The sequence below is a fragment of the Carcharodon carcharias genome, chromosome 20 (assembly GCF_017639515.1).
Source record: "Carcharodon carcharias isolate sCarCar2 chromosome 20, sCarCar2.pri, whole genome shotgun sequence".
Lineage (NCBI taxonomy): Eukaryota > Metazoa > Chordata > Chondrichthyes > Lamniformes > Lamnidae > Carcharodon > Carcharodon carcharias.
Genome location: NC_054486.1, coordinates 28923774 through 28941257, shown reverse-complemented (window position 1 = coordinate 28941257; position 17484 = coordinate 28923774). Strand labels below are relative to the sequence as shown.

Here is a 17484-nt window from a genome sequence, read left to right as displayed (position 1 = left end):
GATGTGCATCAGCAGCATATGGAGGACATCTGTACATGATGTCCAGACATGTTGAGGTGCTGATGTAAGATCTGACCACCACTTTCTATTAGGCAAGATCCACCTGAAGCCAAAGAAGGCAGCAACCATGAAGTCACAAAGGCCATTTGCAACGAAGAAACTGAAGAGCAAGGACATATCGGACAGTTTCCAACTGGCCCTTTCCAACAGAATACTAATGAAGTCAGGCAACATTGAAGAATAGTAGGAAATCTTCAAAAGAGGTATTAAAGAAAGTACAGAAGTTACCATTGGGCTGAGGACCATAACAAAAGAATGATGGATCACTGACCCAATGCAGAAATTGACTAATGGAAGAAAGCTGGCAAAGAGCAAGAGGGACCAGGAAAAGAACATTGAACACGATAAGAAGCACAGAAGACTGGATAACACCAGTGAGGAAGAGCAACAGGAGAGACAAACGAGAATGGATAGAATTAAAATGCAGGGAGGCATAAGATGCAGCAGCAAATCGTAACAACTCCAAGATGCTGTACAGGGTCGTATGGGAACTGGCTGGTACAAGAAGCAACAGCACTGTACGCATCAAGGGCAAGGACAGTAAGGTGCTATTGATAGAGGAGCAGGAGGCAAGGTGGGTGGAACACTTGCAGGAGATTTTCAACCAGCCCAGCCCCAGCTTCATGTTAGAGTTCAATGACAGTCCTGCAACTCAGCAGCTGAATGTCAGCCTAGTATTACATAGTAGCAGCGTGAGACAGCTAGAAAATTTGAGCAAATCTGTTTCACACTGCTACTGTGCTGTAGCAACACAAGTGGTATTCACCACTAACAGGATGCTGCCATCAAGGCAAAAAGTCGTTCTGCCTATCACACAAATGAGTAATGTGGTATAGGAATTTCAGTGCCAGTGTGATGCTAGGGATGTAGGCCATACGGCCTAAAGGCTGGCGGGATTGTATCAAACAGCAGATCCCAGACATTGTTCGCAATGGGCAAGGTACAGACTGTAACCAACCGGCCTGTGCTTGCAAAACTCAAAACGCAGTGTCCACCATTAGATGCGATTTTGCGATTGGACATTTGCTAAATAATCCTCCGTGCGCTAAGAATTACACTGACAACCAATTTAAGATCATCAATCCGGCTCACAGCGTGGCGCATTTGCATGTCCTGGAAGCCACATATGTTAATACAAAGGAACCTGCTCTTTGCAGACAGAAAGAACAAGTACACACATTGCGCCATTTCAGCTAAACATAATAACTGACAGCCATTCACTGACTTATTCCTCAAGGCAATGCCTTGACCTATCAGGGCCAAGCTGCCTGGTTTAAATTTCAAACAATGCTTGGCAGTTAACTGTCAGTCACCATCACTTGTGCATTCTCCATGACAATGCCTCTACCAATCAGCACTCTCTTCTCATACAGTATAAGTTGTTGTTTCCCCTTATGCTGGTTTCTTGCAAAGTGTCCTGATGAGTGCAAACAAAAAGCTTTGACATGTCTCTTTTTCTCAGCAACACTCCAGATTATCTTTGCATTCCAGGACAATCCTGGAATAGTAAACGGTTTTTGCAGATGAGAGCAGGACCCGATAGAGCTGGTGGTAAATGCCTAAACCAGTTGTCCGCCATATCTCTTCAAGCCTATGCCCCTGGACTTAGGAACTGGAGATGAGGAGTGGATGGGGATTGGCCAAGGTGAGACAGAGCAATAGTTTTAATGAGGGTGAGCAGCATCGAAGGAGTTGGTGTGATTGAGCAGTGTGCTTCAACCCATTTGCGAGCCCTAATAGTGTCTCACTGTATTGACACATTGAATCATATAAGACAATGTACTTGCTAAACAGCGGAATCAGTATCCTATTGACACAGCTAAGCAATCCTCAACAATTATACAACTAACAGGAGGCAGTGATTCCATAAACATCCCCATCCTCAACAATGGTGAAACCCAGCACGAGTGTAAAAGACAAGGCTAAATAGTGTGCAATTATCTTTAGCCAGAAGTGCTAAATGGATGATCCGCCTAGGCCTTCTCCTGATGTCCCCAACAGAAGCTGAACTACAGCCAATTCAACTTACTGCACTTAACACCGAGAATCAGCCAAGTGCGCTGCACACAGCAAAGACTATTGTCACTTAGAACATCCTGACAGCAGTACTGAAGGCTCCAGAACTAGTTGCACCTCTAGTCAAGGTGTTTCAGCACAGCTATAACATTGGCATCTACCTGACAATGTGGAAAAATGCCAGGTATTTCCCATCCACAAAAAGCAGAACAAATCCAATCCATCCAATTAGCCTATTCGCAATAAAATGATGGGAAAGGGCTCTCAAACAGTACTGTTAACTATCTCTTACTCACCAATAACCTGCTCACTAGTGATCATTATTGGGTTCCACCAGGACCATATGACTCCAGACCTCACTATAGCCTTGGTCCAAACATCTATAAAAGAGCTGAATTCCAGAGGAGAGGCAAGAGTGACTTCTCTTGACATCAAGGCAGCATCTGACCAAGTGTGACATGATGCAGATCTAGTGAAATTGAAATCAATGGGAGTCAGGAGGAAAAACTCTCCACTGGTTGAGGTCATACCTAGCAGAAGGAAGATGGAGGCCAATCATCTGAACTCCAGAGATTACAACATCTTTGGCCCTAACATTTTTAGCTGCTTCATCCATTTCTTTCAGGTCAGAAACGGGGCGTTAACTGATGATTGCGCAGTATTTGTTCGCAACTGCTCAAATGTTGAAGCAGTCCGTGCCCACATGCAGCAAGACCTAGACAACATCCAGATTTGGGCTGATAAGTGCCAAATAACATTTAAACCTCAAACGCAAAGCAATTATCATCCTTAACAAGAGAATCTGCATATGAATTAGGAGCATGAGTATACCACTTTACCTCTCGAGCCTGTTCCACCATTCAATAAGATTATGGCTGATCTGATTGTAACCTCCCGCCTACCCCAATAACCTTTCACCCCCATGTTTATTAAGGATCTATCTACCTCTACCTCAAAAATATTCAAACACTCTTCTTCCACTGTCTTTTGAGGAAGGGAACTCCAAAGACTCCCTACCCTAAGGAAAAAAATTCTCCTCATCCCTGTCTTAAATGGGCAATCCCTTATTTGTAAACAGTGAGCCCTGGTTCTAGATTGTCCCACATGAGAAAACATCCTCTCCACATACACCCTGCTAAGACCCCTCAGGATCTTGTTTCAATCAAGTTGCCTCTTACTCTTCTAAACTCCATCAGATATAAGTCTAGCCTGTCCAACTTTTCCTCATAAGACAACCCACCCATTCCTGGTGTTAGTCTAGTAAATCTTCTCTGAACTGCTTCTAATGCATTTACATCCTTCCTTAAATAAGGAGACAAATACTGTACACAGTACTCCAGATGTGGTCTCACCAGTGTCCTGTGTAACTGAAGCATAATCTCCCTACTCTTGCATTCAATTCCTCACGATAAGTGATAACATTCTATTAGCTTTCCTAATTACTTGCTGTACCTCCATTCTAGCCTTTTGTGATTCATGCACTAGGGCACCCAGGTCCCTCTGCAATCTCTCACCATTTTGATAATATGCATCTTTTTTATTCCTCCTTCCAAAATAGACAATGTCACATTTACTCACATTATATTCCGTTTGCCAGGTCTTTGCCCACTCACTTAACCTATGTCCCTTTGTAGCCTCCTTATATCCTCTTCACAACTTACTTTCCTACCTATCTTTGTCTCATCAGCAAATTTAGCAACCATACCTTCGCTCCCTACATCCAAGTCATTTATATAAATTGTAAAAAGTTGAGGACCCAGCACTGGTCCCTGTGGCACACCATCACATCCTGCCAATCAGAAAAAGACCCATTTATGCCTACTCTGTTTCCTGTTAACTAGCTAATCTTTTATCCATGCCAATCTAAGTACTGCCCCTTAATATTCAATGGCACTACCATCATCTTGGGGTCACTATTGGCCAGAAACTTAACTGAACAAATCACGTAAATACTGTGGCCTTTAGACAAGGTCAAAGGCTGGGTATTCTGCAGCAAGTGACTCAGCTCCCAACATATGTTCCCTTCAACTTTTATTGGCCTATTAATTTCAGTGCATGGTATTTTTGCCATGCACACACAAGTTGTGATCGCTAAGATACCGTAAGTGGCCCGCATGGTACCTTTTGAGTTCATGCTGAATTCCCAAAGCTTTGCCACTACCTGTAAGGCACAAGTCAAGTGTGTGCTGGAACACTCCTCACTTGCTTGGATCAATTCAGTTCCAACAAAGTTCAAGAAGCTTGGCACCTCTGCCACTAGCACAGTGTAGAATATCCTAGAACTCCCTAACAACACGAGGGGAGTATCTTCACCACATGGGTGGTAGCAGTTCAAGAAGTCGGCTCACCATCACAACCTGAAGGGCAATTAGGGATAGGCAATAAATGCTGGCCTTGCCAACGATACCCACATCCCATGAATGAATAAATAATTATATTGAACAAAAAAGTGACACTTTACCTTTCTAACTCATTCTGCTGGTTCTCCTTATGGCTGTCTTTCCCTAAAAAAATAGAATATTTCAATAATTACAAAATGAACAGCGACAATGTGAATCCTTTTTAGCAAGTTATCTCAATTTTAACTATTTCGCAGAAAAGAACTCAAGAACTAAAAGAGGAGTAAGTCATTTGGCCCCTCAAGCCCGCTCCACTATTCAATAAGATCTTGGATGATCTGATTTAGCCTCAACTCCACCTTTGGCTCCCAGTCAAGCAACAACTTGATTTTAAAATCATTATCCTTGTCTTCAAATCGCTCCATGGCTTTGACCCTCCCCATCTCTAATCTCCTCCAACTCCATAACCCTCAAGAGACATCTGCACTCCTTTAACTCTGGCCTCAAGTGCATTCCTGATCATAATTGCTCAACCATTGGTGGCCGTGCCTTCAGGTGTCTAGGCCCCAGGCTTTTGAATTCTCTCCCATGCCTCTCAATCTCTTTACCACGCTTTCCACCTTTTAAGTCAGCTCTTAAAACCTACCTCTGACAAAGGTTTTTTATCACCTGACCTCATATCTCCTTATTTGGCTCAGTGTCATACTCATTCTTCTAAACTCCAATGAATATCAGCCCAGCTGCTCAACCTTTCCTCATAAGCCAATGCCCTGATTCCAGGAATTAACCTAGTGAACCTTTTCTGAACTGCCTCCAAGTATACCCCTCTTGGGGTGCTCTCAGTTATGTTCTTTACAGTTGGAACAAGACTTCCCTCTTCTTATATTCCAACGAAGGACAACATTCCATCGGCCTTCCCAATTACTTGCTGTATATGCATGCTAGCTTTTTGTGATCCACACATGAGGACATCCAGATCCTACTGTACCACAGCGTCGCTCCATTTAAGTAATATTCTGCTTTACTATTCTTCCCACCAAAATGGGCAACTTCACATTTCCCCACATTATACCCTATCTCTAAATTTTTGCCCACTCACTTGAACTATCTATATCCCTTTGCAGATTATTCGTGTGCTCCTCCACATCTTTCCTACAGCTTCCTTACTTACCTTTGTATCGTCAGCAAATTTGGTTACAATACACGCAGCCCCTTCATCCAAATCATTGATATAGATTGTAAATAGTTGAGGTCCAGCACTGATCCCCATGGCACTCTAACTAATTAAAGTCTGCCAGCCTGAAAATTACCCACTTATACTGACTCAGTTTCCTGTTCGGTAGCCAATCCTCTATCCATGTTAATACATCACCCCCACAGCATTAGCTCTTGATTTGTGTAGTAATCTTTTATGTGGCACCTTCTCAAATACCCTTTTAAACATGAAAATACACAACATCTACTGGTTCCCCTTTGGCCACCTTGCTTAGTTTCCCTTGATCCATCCTATTTATATCCTCAAAGAGCTTTAATGAATTGTCAAACACGATTGCTCTTTGATAAAACCATGTTGATTCTACCTGAACATATTGTGATTTTATAAACATTCTGCTACTACTTCTTTAATAATGGATTCTAGCGGTGGATGTTAGGCTAACTGGCCTATAGTTTCCTGCTTTCTATCTTCCCCCTTTCTTGAATAGGGGTGCTAAATTTGCAGCTTTCCAATCTGCTGGGACCTTTCCAAAATGTGGAGAGTTTGGGAAGATTACAACTAATGCATCCATTTAAGATCCTAGGATGCAGGCCATCAGATCCAGGGAACTTGTTAGTCTTTAGACCCATTTACTTTCTCTGGTATTTTTTCTCTCGTGATCATGATTGTTTTAAGTTACTCCCTTTTGACTCTTGATTTTCTACTATTCTTGGGATGCATTTCACGTCTCCTACTGTGAAGACAGATATAAAATACTTGTTCAAAGTCTCTGCTTTTTCCTAGATTCATTATTAATTCCCTAGTCTCATTCTCCAAGGGACCAATATTTACTTTAGCTATCCTCTTCCTTTATAGTTGCAGAAGCTCTCATTGTCCGTTTTATATTTCTTGCTAGTTTACTCTCATTTTCTAATTTCCTGCTCTATTTTCTTTTAAGTCATCCTTTTCTGGTTTGTAAAATTTTCTAAAACATTCCTAATGTTCTGGCCTACCACTAATCTTCACAGCATTGTATGCCTTTTCTTTCAATTTGATACCATCCTTAACTTCTTTAGTTAGCCACAGATGGCGCATCCTTCTCATAATGTCTTCCTTTCCCAATGGAATATTCCTTTGTTAAGACTTAAAAAATATCTCCCTAAATGCCTGTCACTGCTTCTCTATCATCTTACCTTTTAATCTATTTTCCCAGTTCACTGGAGCCAACTCTGTCTTCATACCTTGATAATTGTCTTAAATTTAAAAGACTAGTTTGAGACCCAAGTTTCTCATGCTCAAACGGAATTTGAAATCGTCATGTTATGATCAATCTTGCCTAGAGGATTCTTTACTATGAGATCATTAATTAATCCTGTCTCATTATACATTAGCATTAAAGTATTAAAACAGCCCCTTCCCTGGTTACTTCCAAAATGTATTATTCTAAGAAACTGTCCAGAACACACTCTATGAACTCATCCACAAGGCTACCTTTTCCAAGTTGATTTGTCCAGTCCAAGATGATAAATATCACTCATAATTATTGCAGCACCTTTCTTACAAGCCCCCATTAGTTCTTGATTTATACTCCTACAGTGTAGCCACAGTCTGGGGGCTTGTAAATTACTTCTGGTCACTTTTTCCCTTGCTATTTCTTATCGCCACCCAAACTGATTCTATTTCTTGATTTTTTTTTTGAGCCAAGATTATGTCTCATTACCATACTGATCTCAGAGATGACCCATCTCCTTTTCCTTTCTTCCTATCTTTCTTAAATATCAAATACACAAAAGTTCAGTTCCCAGCTGTGGTCACTTTGCAACCATGTCTCTGTAATGGTGATCAGATCATACCCATTTATTTCTATTTGTGCTATCAATCCATTCATCTTGTTTTGAATGCTGCATGAATTCAGATCAAGAGCCTTTAATTCTGTCTTCTTACCAGTTTTGCATTTCTATGACCATATTTGCTGGCTCACTCTTATGTTTGTACACTATCTCTTCCTGTCATACTTTGGTTATCATTACCTGTATCGCTACCCTGTACTATTACCTTGTCCTTCTTTGTTAACTTTCTAATTCTCCCCTCGTGTAACCCTACCCACTCACCCCACCACCACCTACTATTGAGTTTAAGACCCTCTCTACAGCCCAGATTAAATGCTTTGTCAGGACACTGTTCCCAGCGTGTCCAGAGAAGCCTTTTCCAACAGTACAACTGCTTCTTTCCCCGAAGAGAGGCAGACCCTTGATCGTAGTAATTTTCTTGGAAATGTTATTTTGTAAAAGAGAGAGAAAATAAAATCAACCAACTCACAAACTTGAACCTCCACATTACATCTGTATTCTGACATGGAATTATAGTTACCATTTTCTGCATCTTGCATTATCATCATCATTTTATCAGTCACAAACTCCCTGAACAGAAGAAAGAAAAAAAGTGAGATCCACAATACATAGATTTGCAGCCTTCATTCTTCAGTCAGTGGCTGATTTACCTGTACAAAACAATTAAAGGAACATAGGAAAAGGAGTATGTCATTAAGTCCCTTGAGCCTGTACTACCGTTCAATGAGATCATGGCTGATCTGCAATCACATACCACCTTTGCCCCATATTCTTTAGTGAATAAAAAAATCTATCAGCCTTAAAAAGTTTCTTAAGAACACAAGAATTAGAAGGAATAGACTACCCGGCCCCTCAAGCCTGCTCCGCCAATTGATAAGAGCATGGATGATGTGATTGGAGCCTCAACTCCACTTTGCTGCCTACCTCCCATAACCCTTGACTCCCTTTTTGATCAAAAAGTCTTGATTATTTTCAATGAAACAGCCTCCACTGCTGTCTGGAGAAGAGAATTCCACAGACTAATGACCCTTGGAGAGAAAAAAATTCTCATCTCAGTCTTAAATTAACAATTGATTAGCATCAATTGGTGTTTGCAGGCAAGAGTTCCAAACCTATATCACCTTTTGCATGAAGATCTTAATTTCATTCATGGAAGGTCTGGCTCTGATTTAACAAGCCCCATGGTCCTAGACACCCCAACTAGCCAAAACTCCCAATCCACCCTGTCGGTTCCTCGTAATATCGTGGAAACTTCAAATCAAATCACTCCTAATCTTTGAAATTTCAGGGAATAAACCCTAGTTTGATTAATCTCTCCTCATAATTTAACAAGTCCAGGGATCATTCACTCACAGTATTCCAGGTGTGGTCTAATCAGAAGTTTAATAACTGATGCATGACTTCTACTCCCATGTAATTCTGTTCCTCTAGAGATAAAGGACAGGATTTCATTTGCTTTTTGATTATTTCTGTTTTTACATTCTTTGCAAAAATCTGTCCTTTCTATTCCTTTGAAAGGGGTTTCACTACTTATAATAAATGAAGATGCTTGCAAACAATGAAGTTCCATTGCAAGGGCACTATATAAACACAAGTTTTAATGAACATGGATGACTCAATATGGCTTTAAAAACCTACCGCTTCCTTTACTGACAAAAGCACCAAGGAACCTAACAGCACTTGAAGAAGTATGGGCCATCCAGTTCCTGGGAGTTATCTAGCAAATTTGCAGAGCTGCAAGACATGAGGACATGGAATTCCATAGACAGGAGATTGACCATGTAGAAAACAGAAATACAGTACAAGAGTTTATCCCAGTCTCAAGCTATCAGACATCATGTGATAATTCAACCAGAAAGGTCAGATATGGCAAAATACTGGTGCAAGAGGCTACACTGTATTTTTTCTTATTCTTTCATAAGATGTGGGCATCGCAGGCAAGGCCAGCATTTGTTGCCCACCTCTAATTGCCCTTGAACTGCTACACCGTGTCAGAGGGCAGTTAAGAGTCAACCATATTGTTGTGGGTCTGGAGTTACAAAGGCCAGACCAAGAAAAACAGCAGATTTCCTTCCCTAAAGGACATCAGTGAATCATATGGATTTTTATGATAATCAACAATGGTTTCATGGTCACCAATACTTAGATTAGTTTTTCAATCCAGATTATTAAATTTAAATTCCACCAGTTGCCCATGGTGGAATTTGAACCTTCATCCCCAGAACATCAGCCTGGGCCTCTGGATTGCCAGTCCAGTAACATTAACACTACACCATTGACTCCCCAATAATGCCTAAAGGTAAAATGAATTATATGGGCACATGGACTTTGGTTAAATTTCAGTCTTTCATGCACAAGATAAAAATGCCATTATGCTAAATTCTTTGAATTTATGGAGATGCTCGGTAGCTCATACTTACTAACATGCAATCAATCAATAACTCAGAGCATTATCCAGAGTTAAAAGTCAGTCTTGGTTTAGCTGTAGCACTCTCACTTCGGACTCAGAAGGCTGTGGGTTTAAGACCCACTTCAAGCACTTAAAACATAATCTAGGTGAACAATCTAGTGCAATACTGAGGAAGTGCCATCTTAGATATATGTAAAATATCCCACAGTATTATTCAAAGGAGACCAGAGGATGTCTCCTGGTGTTCTGAACGTGTCCCTCAACCACCACCACTGAAAAGAAATATCTGGTCTTTCTTAACTCTACAGAACATTATACAGAAGTTAACATTCCCAGAATGATCCATCTGTACTCCCAATTGTTTCTGCCAACTCTCTCCTGAGCTGACAACTAAATTATAAGCACCACGAAGCTTTCATATATCTTTGTGAAATGGGAGCTATTTGCCATGGTCATTTAAGGAGATTCTTGGCATTTGATATAATATTAATTAGGTTCATTCCAGACAGGCTTACTGAACATTACATCATCTTTTAACATTTTGTCAAATATCTCTTCTATTCTGCTCAACTTCAAGTTCCCTAATAAAATATTGATCTGGTTCACGTTGTGAGGTCGGACAGTTTTGAAATCTTATATTTCATACTTGATTTGTGACCATCCAATTTACCTTCATACAAACATACAAATTAGGAGGAGTAAGCCCATTCAGCACCTTGAGCCTGCTCCGCCATTTAAGATCATGGCCAGGATTTTCCCATCGGCGATTTGGGGGCGGGGCCCGCTCACTAACGGGAAAATGACGCAGGATGACGTTGGGAGGAACCCCCGACGTCATCACGGTCCCTTTAAATTTTCATGGAAACAGGCGGACAGCAAAATCAGCAGTCCGCCCGCCAACCTGTCAATGGCCAATTAAGGCCATTGACAGGCTAATTAAGATTGCTAAAGACCCTGCCTGACCAACCTTAAGGCTGGCCGGCAGGTCAGGAGCCCCAGTGGGCTCCTGATTATACATGAAACTTCATCCACTGGCGGGATGAGGTTTCATGTCTGTTTTTAAAAAGTTTCATAAAGTTTGTGTGTTTCTTATTAACATGTCCCCATCTCGTGTGACATTGTCACATGAGGGGGACATGTTAATAATTTTAATATTTTTTGAGTTTTTTTTACCTGTCAGTAATCTTCCTGAGACAGCACTTGCTCTCAGGGAGCAATGTGTTCTTTCGTGCGTACGCACAAAAGAGCGCACTTTGACAGATGGGAATCCTGCACCCCCCCCCCCCCCCCAGAAGCGCATAGCACTTACTGTTGGGCAGGCCTTAATTGGCCCGTCCACTCAAAATGGCGGTGGGCCCCATTTCAGCGGCGGAGTTCAGCTGCCTGCCCACCGCCGAGCCGGTGGGGCCCGCCCGCCCAAGGGCAAAATTCTGCCCCATGGCTGATTTGATTGTGGCCTCAACTCTACTTTCCTGTCTACCCCCTATAACCTTTGACTCCCTTGTCAATCAAGGATCTATCTAACTCAGCCTTAAAAATATGCAATGATCCTGCCTTCATTGTTCTCTGGGGAAGTGAAGTCCAAAGGCCAACAACCCTCAAAAAAAAATTCTCCTCATCTGTGTCATAAATGAGAGACACCTTATTTTTAAACTATGTCCCTGAGTTCCAGTCTCTCCCACAATCCTTCAGGTTGTATCAGAATATATGTTAGCTGTTTAGGGTTCTAAGTTCAAGTGAGAATCTTATATTTAAAAGTGGTTGTCATTAAATCCTGAGGCAAACTGGAAGGTTACGAGAGAGAGAGAGAGAGACATGTGGCATGGTTGGAAGAGAGTGAGACAATTAAACAATTTTGAGATTTACTGGAAAACTAAATGACTTAACATTATAAGCGTCAAAGTTACAATGTCTTTTGTACTTCAGTTGTCTGCTAGCCCGCACAGCATAGTAGCAGTCTGAAAACAAGATTTGAATCTGGGCACAGTGAACAAGTTGAGGAAGTCCTTTGAATAAAAAGGAATACAGCAAACATCGGAATCAACCCCAAGGCAGGAATGCAAAGCCAGTCCCATGAGAGATTAGGAGAGGTTCTAAACAACCTTGGCCATTTTTAATGACGTTTTGTCAACTTTTCAACCAAAAGAGCTGGAAGCAGCTGCCCCACGGTTAAATGAAATCAGGCCGTAGGAGACTATCACCAGATACCAAGGAAAACAATCCCCAACAAGCTAAATGCTCAGAGAGGAGGAAAGGCAGCAGTAACCATGACTGATATTTTCCTTCATATCTGAGGAACACAGAGAAAAATGTAGCACACAAAAAGTTACCCTAGTTGACATTAGCCAACTGAGCATTGGCCAGAAAAACAGAATTTTGCACCTCTTGATCTGTGCAACATTGGGCTCTGATCCAGGGAGACAGAGTAAAATCTGAAAAGTGGAGGGTCACCACTGGATTTAGTTATGATGGAAACAGAGGTCTGCCCAGTTTCAAATTAAGGAAAACTATATATTTTTCATTTAAAATTGTAGCTGGGATGGGGTACTGGGCTTTCTTTTTAAATGAAATCCATTATTGCTGATTCTGTCAAGCATAAAACGGACAAAAGAAAAATTGATTGTCTGTATGTTAATTGAAAACACAATTCTGACTGAAGACATAATTTGGCCATGGCTTGTGCTTTAAATAAACTGTTCGATGGTATAGCTACACCATGGGTACAAACAGTACTTTTGGCTCAAGGAATAGGTTTTATTGTTTGTTATAACCACAGTCGGTGCTAATTGCGGGCAAACTAAATCGCAGCGGGCAAGTTGGCTTATGGGCTACAATCTTTCTTTTTGTATTCTAATGGGAAGACGACATACCAATATCAGCACTAAAGAGGTCTAGTAACACTTTTGGGTTTTTAAAAATTAGAAGTAAAAGTTTTATTAACAAAAAAAAAAGAAAACCTAAGCACACAAGATTACAGTTACACAAGTAACTGTCTTGCAAAACATTCCCCCAAAAAGACTCTACATGGTCAAACCCACGAGTAAACATTTTCCAGGCAACACTCCCTTATAGTTAAATACACAATGCAACTGCTTAGCTTCATTAAACGGTATCCAACATAACCTGTACGCTCTTCCACTATGTTTGGAATTCACTTCAGATTAAAACTGCTTGCTGCAGCCCAAGACTTCTCAACAGCTCCAGCCACTTCCAGCTTAACGGCTCGATAGCAATCCAGCTCAATAGCTAAAAGCCAATTATCCACAGTAACTCTAATATACCTTTTTCCCCTTTCATCTCAATCCCATTGTTCTCAAACCCCTTTGAAACTCAGACCCTTCCAAATATAAGATCTTTCACGTTTTCATCTTGTCCTTGCTTTTGGGTCAATAAAAATATAACATCCCCACTACTACTTACCTATGGACTCCTGCAAGATACAAACATTGTCCTGGTTACCTCTGATTCCCCACTAATATTCAAACAACCTCTCAACTTATTAAAAATGCAAATTTTAGATGTAACCTATTTACTTGTACCTCAAACTTAATACCTTTAACATTTTCTTGTATCCACACACCCAGACAATCTGGCTCCTATCAACTCTGCCCAGCTTAATTAAATCTCACACACGCATCCAGCCTTCTTTACAGAATAACACAATATTCCCTAAAAAAATATTAAAAAATTCATTCTCACAGGTTGCAACCATTATTGTTTCTAATATAACTGAGATAATAAATTATTCTGAATGTGCTATTAGAAGCTATTTTTTAAACACAAGAACCAATAGCTGAAAATAATGGCTTAAGTCTACAAATTTTAAGTTAAAGTTTGTTTTAAAGATGACTTTACTGACAAAATTATAGTAAAGAAACAAAATAATTCAATGTTAGGTCTATTTAATCTTGATCTTTCTTTCTATTAATGCATAACAACAACTTATATAGCACTTTTAACATATTTTAAAAATGTGTGACACTGAGCCACATAAGGAGAAAGCAGGTCAGATGATCAAAAGCTTGGTCAAAGAGACAGGTTTTCAGTTTCTATTATGCAAACCAATTGTTACATCATAGAATTGATGGGAAAACAGAGGGTCATGCAATAAATAATTTCATTAATAGTAGAACTTTAATTTTATAATGACCCTGATTTACAAACGGTTTGAAGAAACTTACTGAACCCAGAAAGGCAATGCATACAACACTCATGAACATCTAACTCATCCAATTTTCTTCTGTAGAATACAATATCTTTGAACCAAAAGTAAAATACTGCAGATGCTGGAAATTCAAAATAAAAGCAGAAAATTCTGGTAAACTGCAAGTCAAATGTTAACTGTTTCTCTCCCACAGATGTTACCTGACCTGCTGAAATGTTTTCCTACAGTTCTGTTTTTAATCACAATGCTTCTGAACAGTTCAAAGATTCAAAATAAAGCTGCTTACCTGGCTCCCCATCAACAACAAAAAAGCAATCTCAACAACTAGCAACATTTCTTCCCCTTAATTTAGCAAGTGGTCTACGACAACACAACATTAGGCCTCAATACGTCTGGACCCAATGGACCACAAGAAGTGCATTCCTCCAATCTGCTCAAATTAACTTCACTTACTTCACTTCTTTAGTCTCTGCAAAGCTGACTCTTCGAGAGCTCCTCCGGAGTTTTCCCACCTGCTCCATCTCCAAGCAGAACCAAAAGAAAAATTATCAGAATCTAGTGTTTGTAACATCCCTCTATTTCGCATGTCTGATTATTAGCATGTTGGTATACTTGAGCACTGAAAACATCACTCCCCATTCTCATTTTCAAAATAAAATACTGCCAAAAACCAGATACTCCACCAGCAAATATATACAGTCAACTTTCCTACTTGCTATTTAAACCATCATAGGCCTTGCCACTCTCCCACCAATTAAGTTAAACCATGTTTACATTTGTATTTCAGCAGCTGTTATAGTCACTATAGATGGGTTTCAGCTATCAACCACTGTTGCTTACAATTAATTAATCAGTAGACGTAAGCTGACAGATCTCTCCTTTGTCAATTTACCCATGAAGACATCCTTTGCATAAAGCTAGGACCTGCCCAGAGACCACATCTGCAATGCATTGGACATATAACACATGCTACATAGCAGCATATTATTTGCAATCCGAACGATGTTGCTTATTTCTGCAATTTCTTGTTACCTTCTGGTTGACGTCAGCTTCTTTCAAAATTCGAAGTGGGCTCTTCGAAACTTTCAAAATCTTGCGGGAGGAAAAGAATGGTAATTTAAGTACAAATGTTATAAGACACATGGGTCAACATGTGTCAGGGAATAATTTTGCATAAAGTCACTAAGTTTTAGCAACTTTAAACAATACAGTATTGCTTTGTAAGCCTTTGATTTAGAGCAGTTTTCAGTAAATGAACATCTTTGTGCAGCCTATACAATTTAAAATGACAATTGCTTATTGACAATTGATTCAAAAATCAGCACCATCCTGATTAAATGAGAATTGATGTTAACTTAAAATCCACTTTTTTCTCCTCTATCTTGCCATCCATTCTTGCTTTTGAATGCATATAGATAGGACAGCTCAAAACACTGAGGATGAATTGCAGTTTCATAGTATGAGCAAGAAGCTTCAAGGTATGTTGAGGCATGCAATTTTAATGAAAGATGAGTAAAAAATTATTTCAATACATGAATCCAGAGAAAAGTTATGAGAAGATAACTAGAAAAATGCCAGCATTCCATTACTACTATGGGGAAATTAGATAAGTATTTTATCAATACTGGAGACTTTTTTTTTATTCATTTGCAGTTTGTGGGCTTCGTTGGCTGGGCCAGCATTTATTGCCCATCCGTAGATGCCCCTAAAAAGATGGTGGTGAGCTGCCTTCCTGAACTGCTGCAGTCCATGAGGTGTCGGTACACCCACAGTGCTGTTAGGAAAGGAGTTCCAAGGTTTTGACCCAGCGACAGTGAAGTAACAGCGATATATTTCCAAGTCAGAATGGTGAGTGACTTGGAGGGGAAAGATCAGGTGTTTCCCATCATCTATCTGCTGCCCTTGTCCTTCTGGATGGTAATGGTCATGGATTTGGAAGGTGCTGTCTAAGAAGCCTTGGTGAATTCCTGCAGTGCATCTTGTAGATGGTACACACTGCCGCTACTGTGCGTCGGTGGTGAGACAATGTTTGTGGATGTGGTACCAATCAAGTGGGCTGCTTTGTCCTGGATAGTGTCAAGCTTGTTGATGGTTGTGGGAGCTGCACTCATCCAGGCAACTTAGGAGTATTCCATCACACTCCTGACTTGCACTTTGTAGATGGTGGACAGGCTTTGGCGAGTCAGGATGTGAGTAACTCGTCACAGGATACCCAGCCTTTGACCTGCTCTTGTAGCCACAGTATTAATATGGCTAGTAAAGTTCAGTTTCTGATCAATAGTAACCCCCAGGGTGTTAACAGTGGGGAATTCAGTGATGGTAATGCCATTGAACATCAAGGGGCGATGGTTGGATTCTCTCTTGTTGGAGATGGTCATTGCCTGACACTTATGTGGTGCGAATGTTACTTGCCACTTGTCAGCCCAAGCCTGGATATTATCCAAGTCTTGCTGCATTTGGCCATGGATTGCGTCAATATCCGAGGAGTCGTGAATGGTGCTGAACATTCATCAGCGAGCATCCCTACTTCTGACCTTATGATGGAAAGAAGGTCATTGATGAAGCAGCTGAAGATGGTTGGGCCTAGGATACTACGCTGAGGAACTCCTGTAGTGATGTCCTGGAGCTGAGATGACTGACCTCCTACAACCACAACCATCTTCCTTTGTGCTAGTTATGACTCCAACCAGCAGAGTTTTCCCCTGATTCCCATTGACTCCAGTCTTGCTAGTGCTCCTTGATGCAACACTCAGTCAAATGCGGCCTTGGATGTCAAGGGCAGTCACTCTCACCTCACTTCACTTCGGAAGTTCAGCTCTTATGTCCATGTTTGAACCAAGGCTCTAATGAGATCAGGAGCTGAGTGGCCCTGATAGAACCCAAACTAGGCGTCAGTGAACAGGTTATTGTTAAGCAAGTGCTACTTGATAGCGCTGTTGGTGACCCCTTCCATTACTTTACCAATGATTGAGAATAAGCTGATGGGGCGATAATTGGCCGGGTTGGATTTGTCCTGCTTTTTGTGTACAGGACATACCTGGACAATTTTCCACTAAGCTGGGTAGGTGCCAATGTTGTAGCTGTACTGGAACAGCTTGGCTAGGGGCGCGGCAAGTTCTGGAGCACAAGTCTTCAGTACTATTGCCCAAATATTGTCAGGGCCCATGGCCTACCCAGTGCTTTCAGCCGTTTCTTGGTATCACATGAAATTAATTGAATTGGCTGAAGACTGGCATCGGTGATGCTACGGACCTCCAGGGGAGGCAGAGATAGATCATCCACTCAGCACTTCTGGCTGAAAACTGTAGCAAAAGCCTCATCTTTTGCACTGATGTGCTGGGCTCCTCCATCATTGAGGGTAGGGATATTTGTGGAGTCTTCCTCCTCCAGAGAGTTGTTTAACTGTCCACCACCATTCACGACTGGATATGGCAGGACTGCAGAGCTTA

General features: G+C 41.0%; 1 protein-coding gene across 1 annotated transcript in view; it reads right to left on the bottom strand.

The window, feature by feature from the left end:
- Window positions 1–17484, bottom strand: part of knl1 (kinetochore scaffold 1) — a 135234-nt gene that overhangs the window by 87745 nt on the left and 30005 nt on the right. Inside the window, exons 4-7 of the mRNA XM_041214291.1 lie at window positions 15068–15127; window positions 14489–14556; window positions 7981–8030; window positions 4538–4580 (exon numbers count right to left, since the gene is read on the bottom strand). Coding sequence (XP_041070225.1) covers window positions 4538–4580; window positions 7981–8030; window positions 14489–14556; window positions 15068–15127 — 221 coding nt within the window. The remainder of the gene's footprint in view (window positions 1–4537; window positions 4581–7980; window positions 8031–14488; window positions 14557–15067; window positions 15128–17484) is intronic.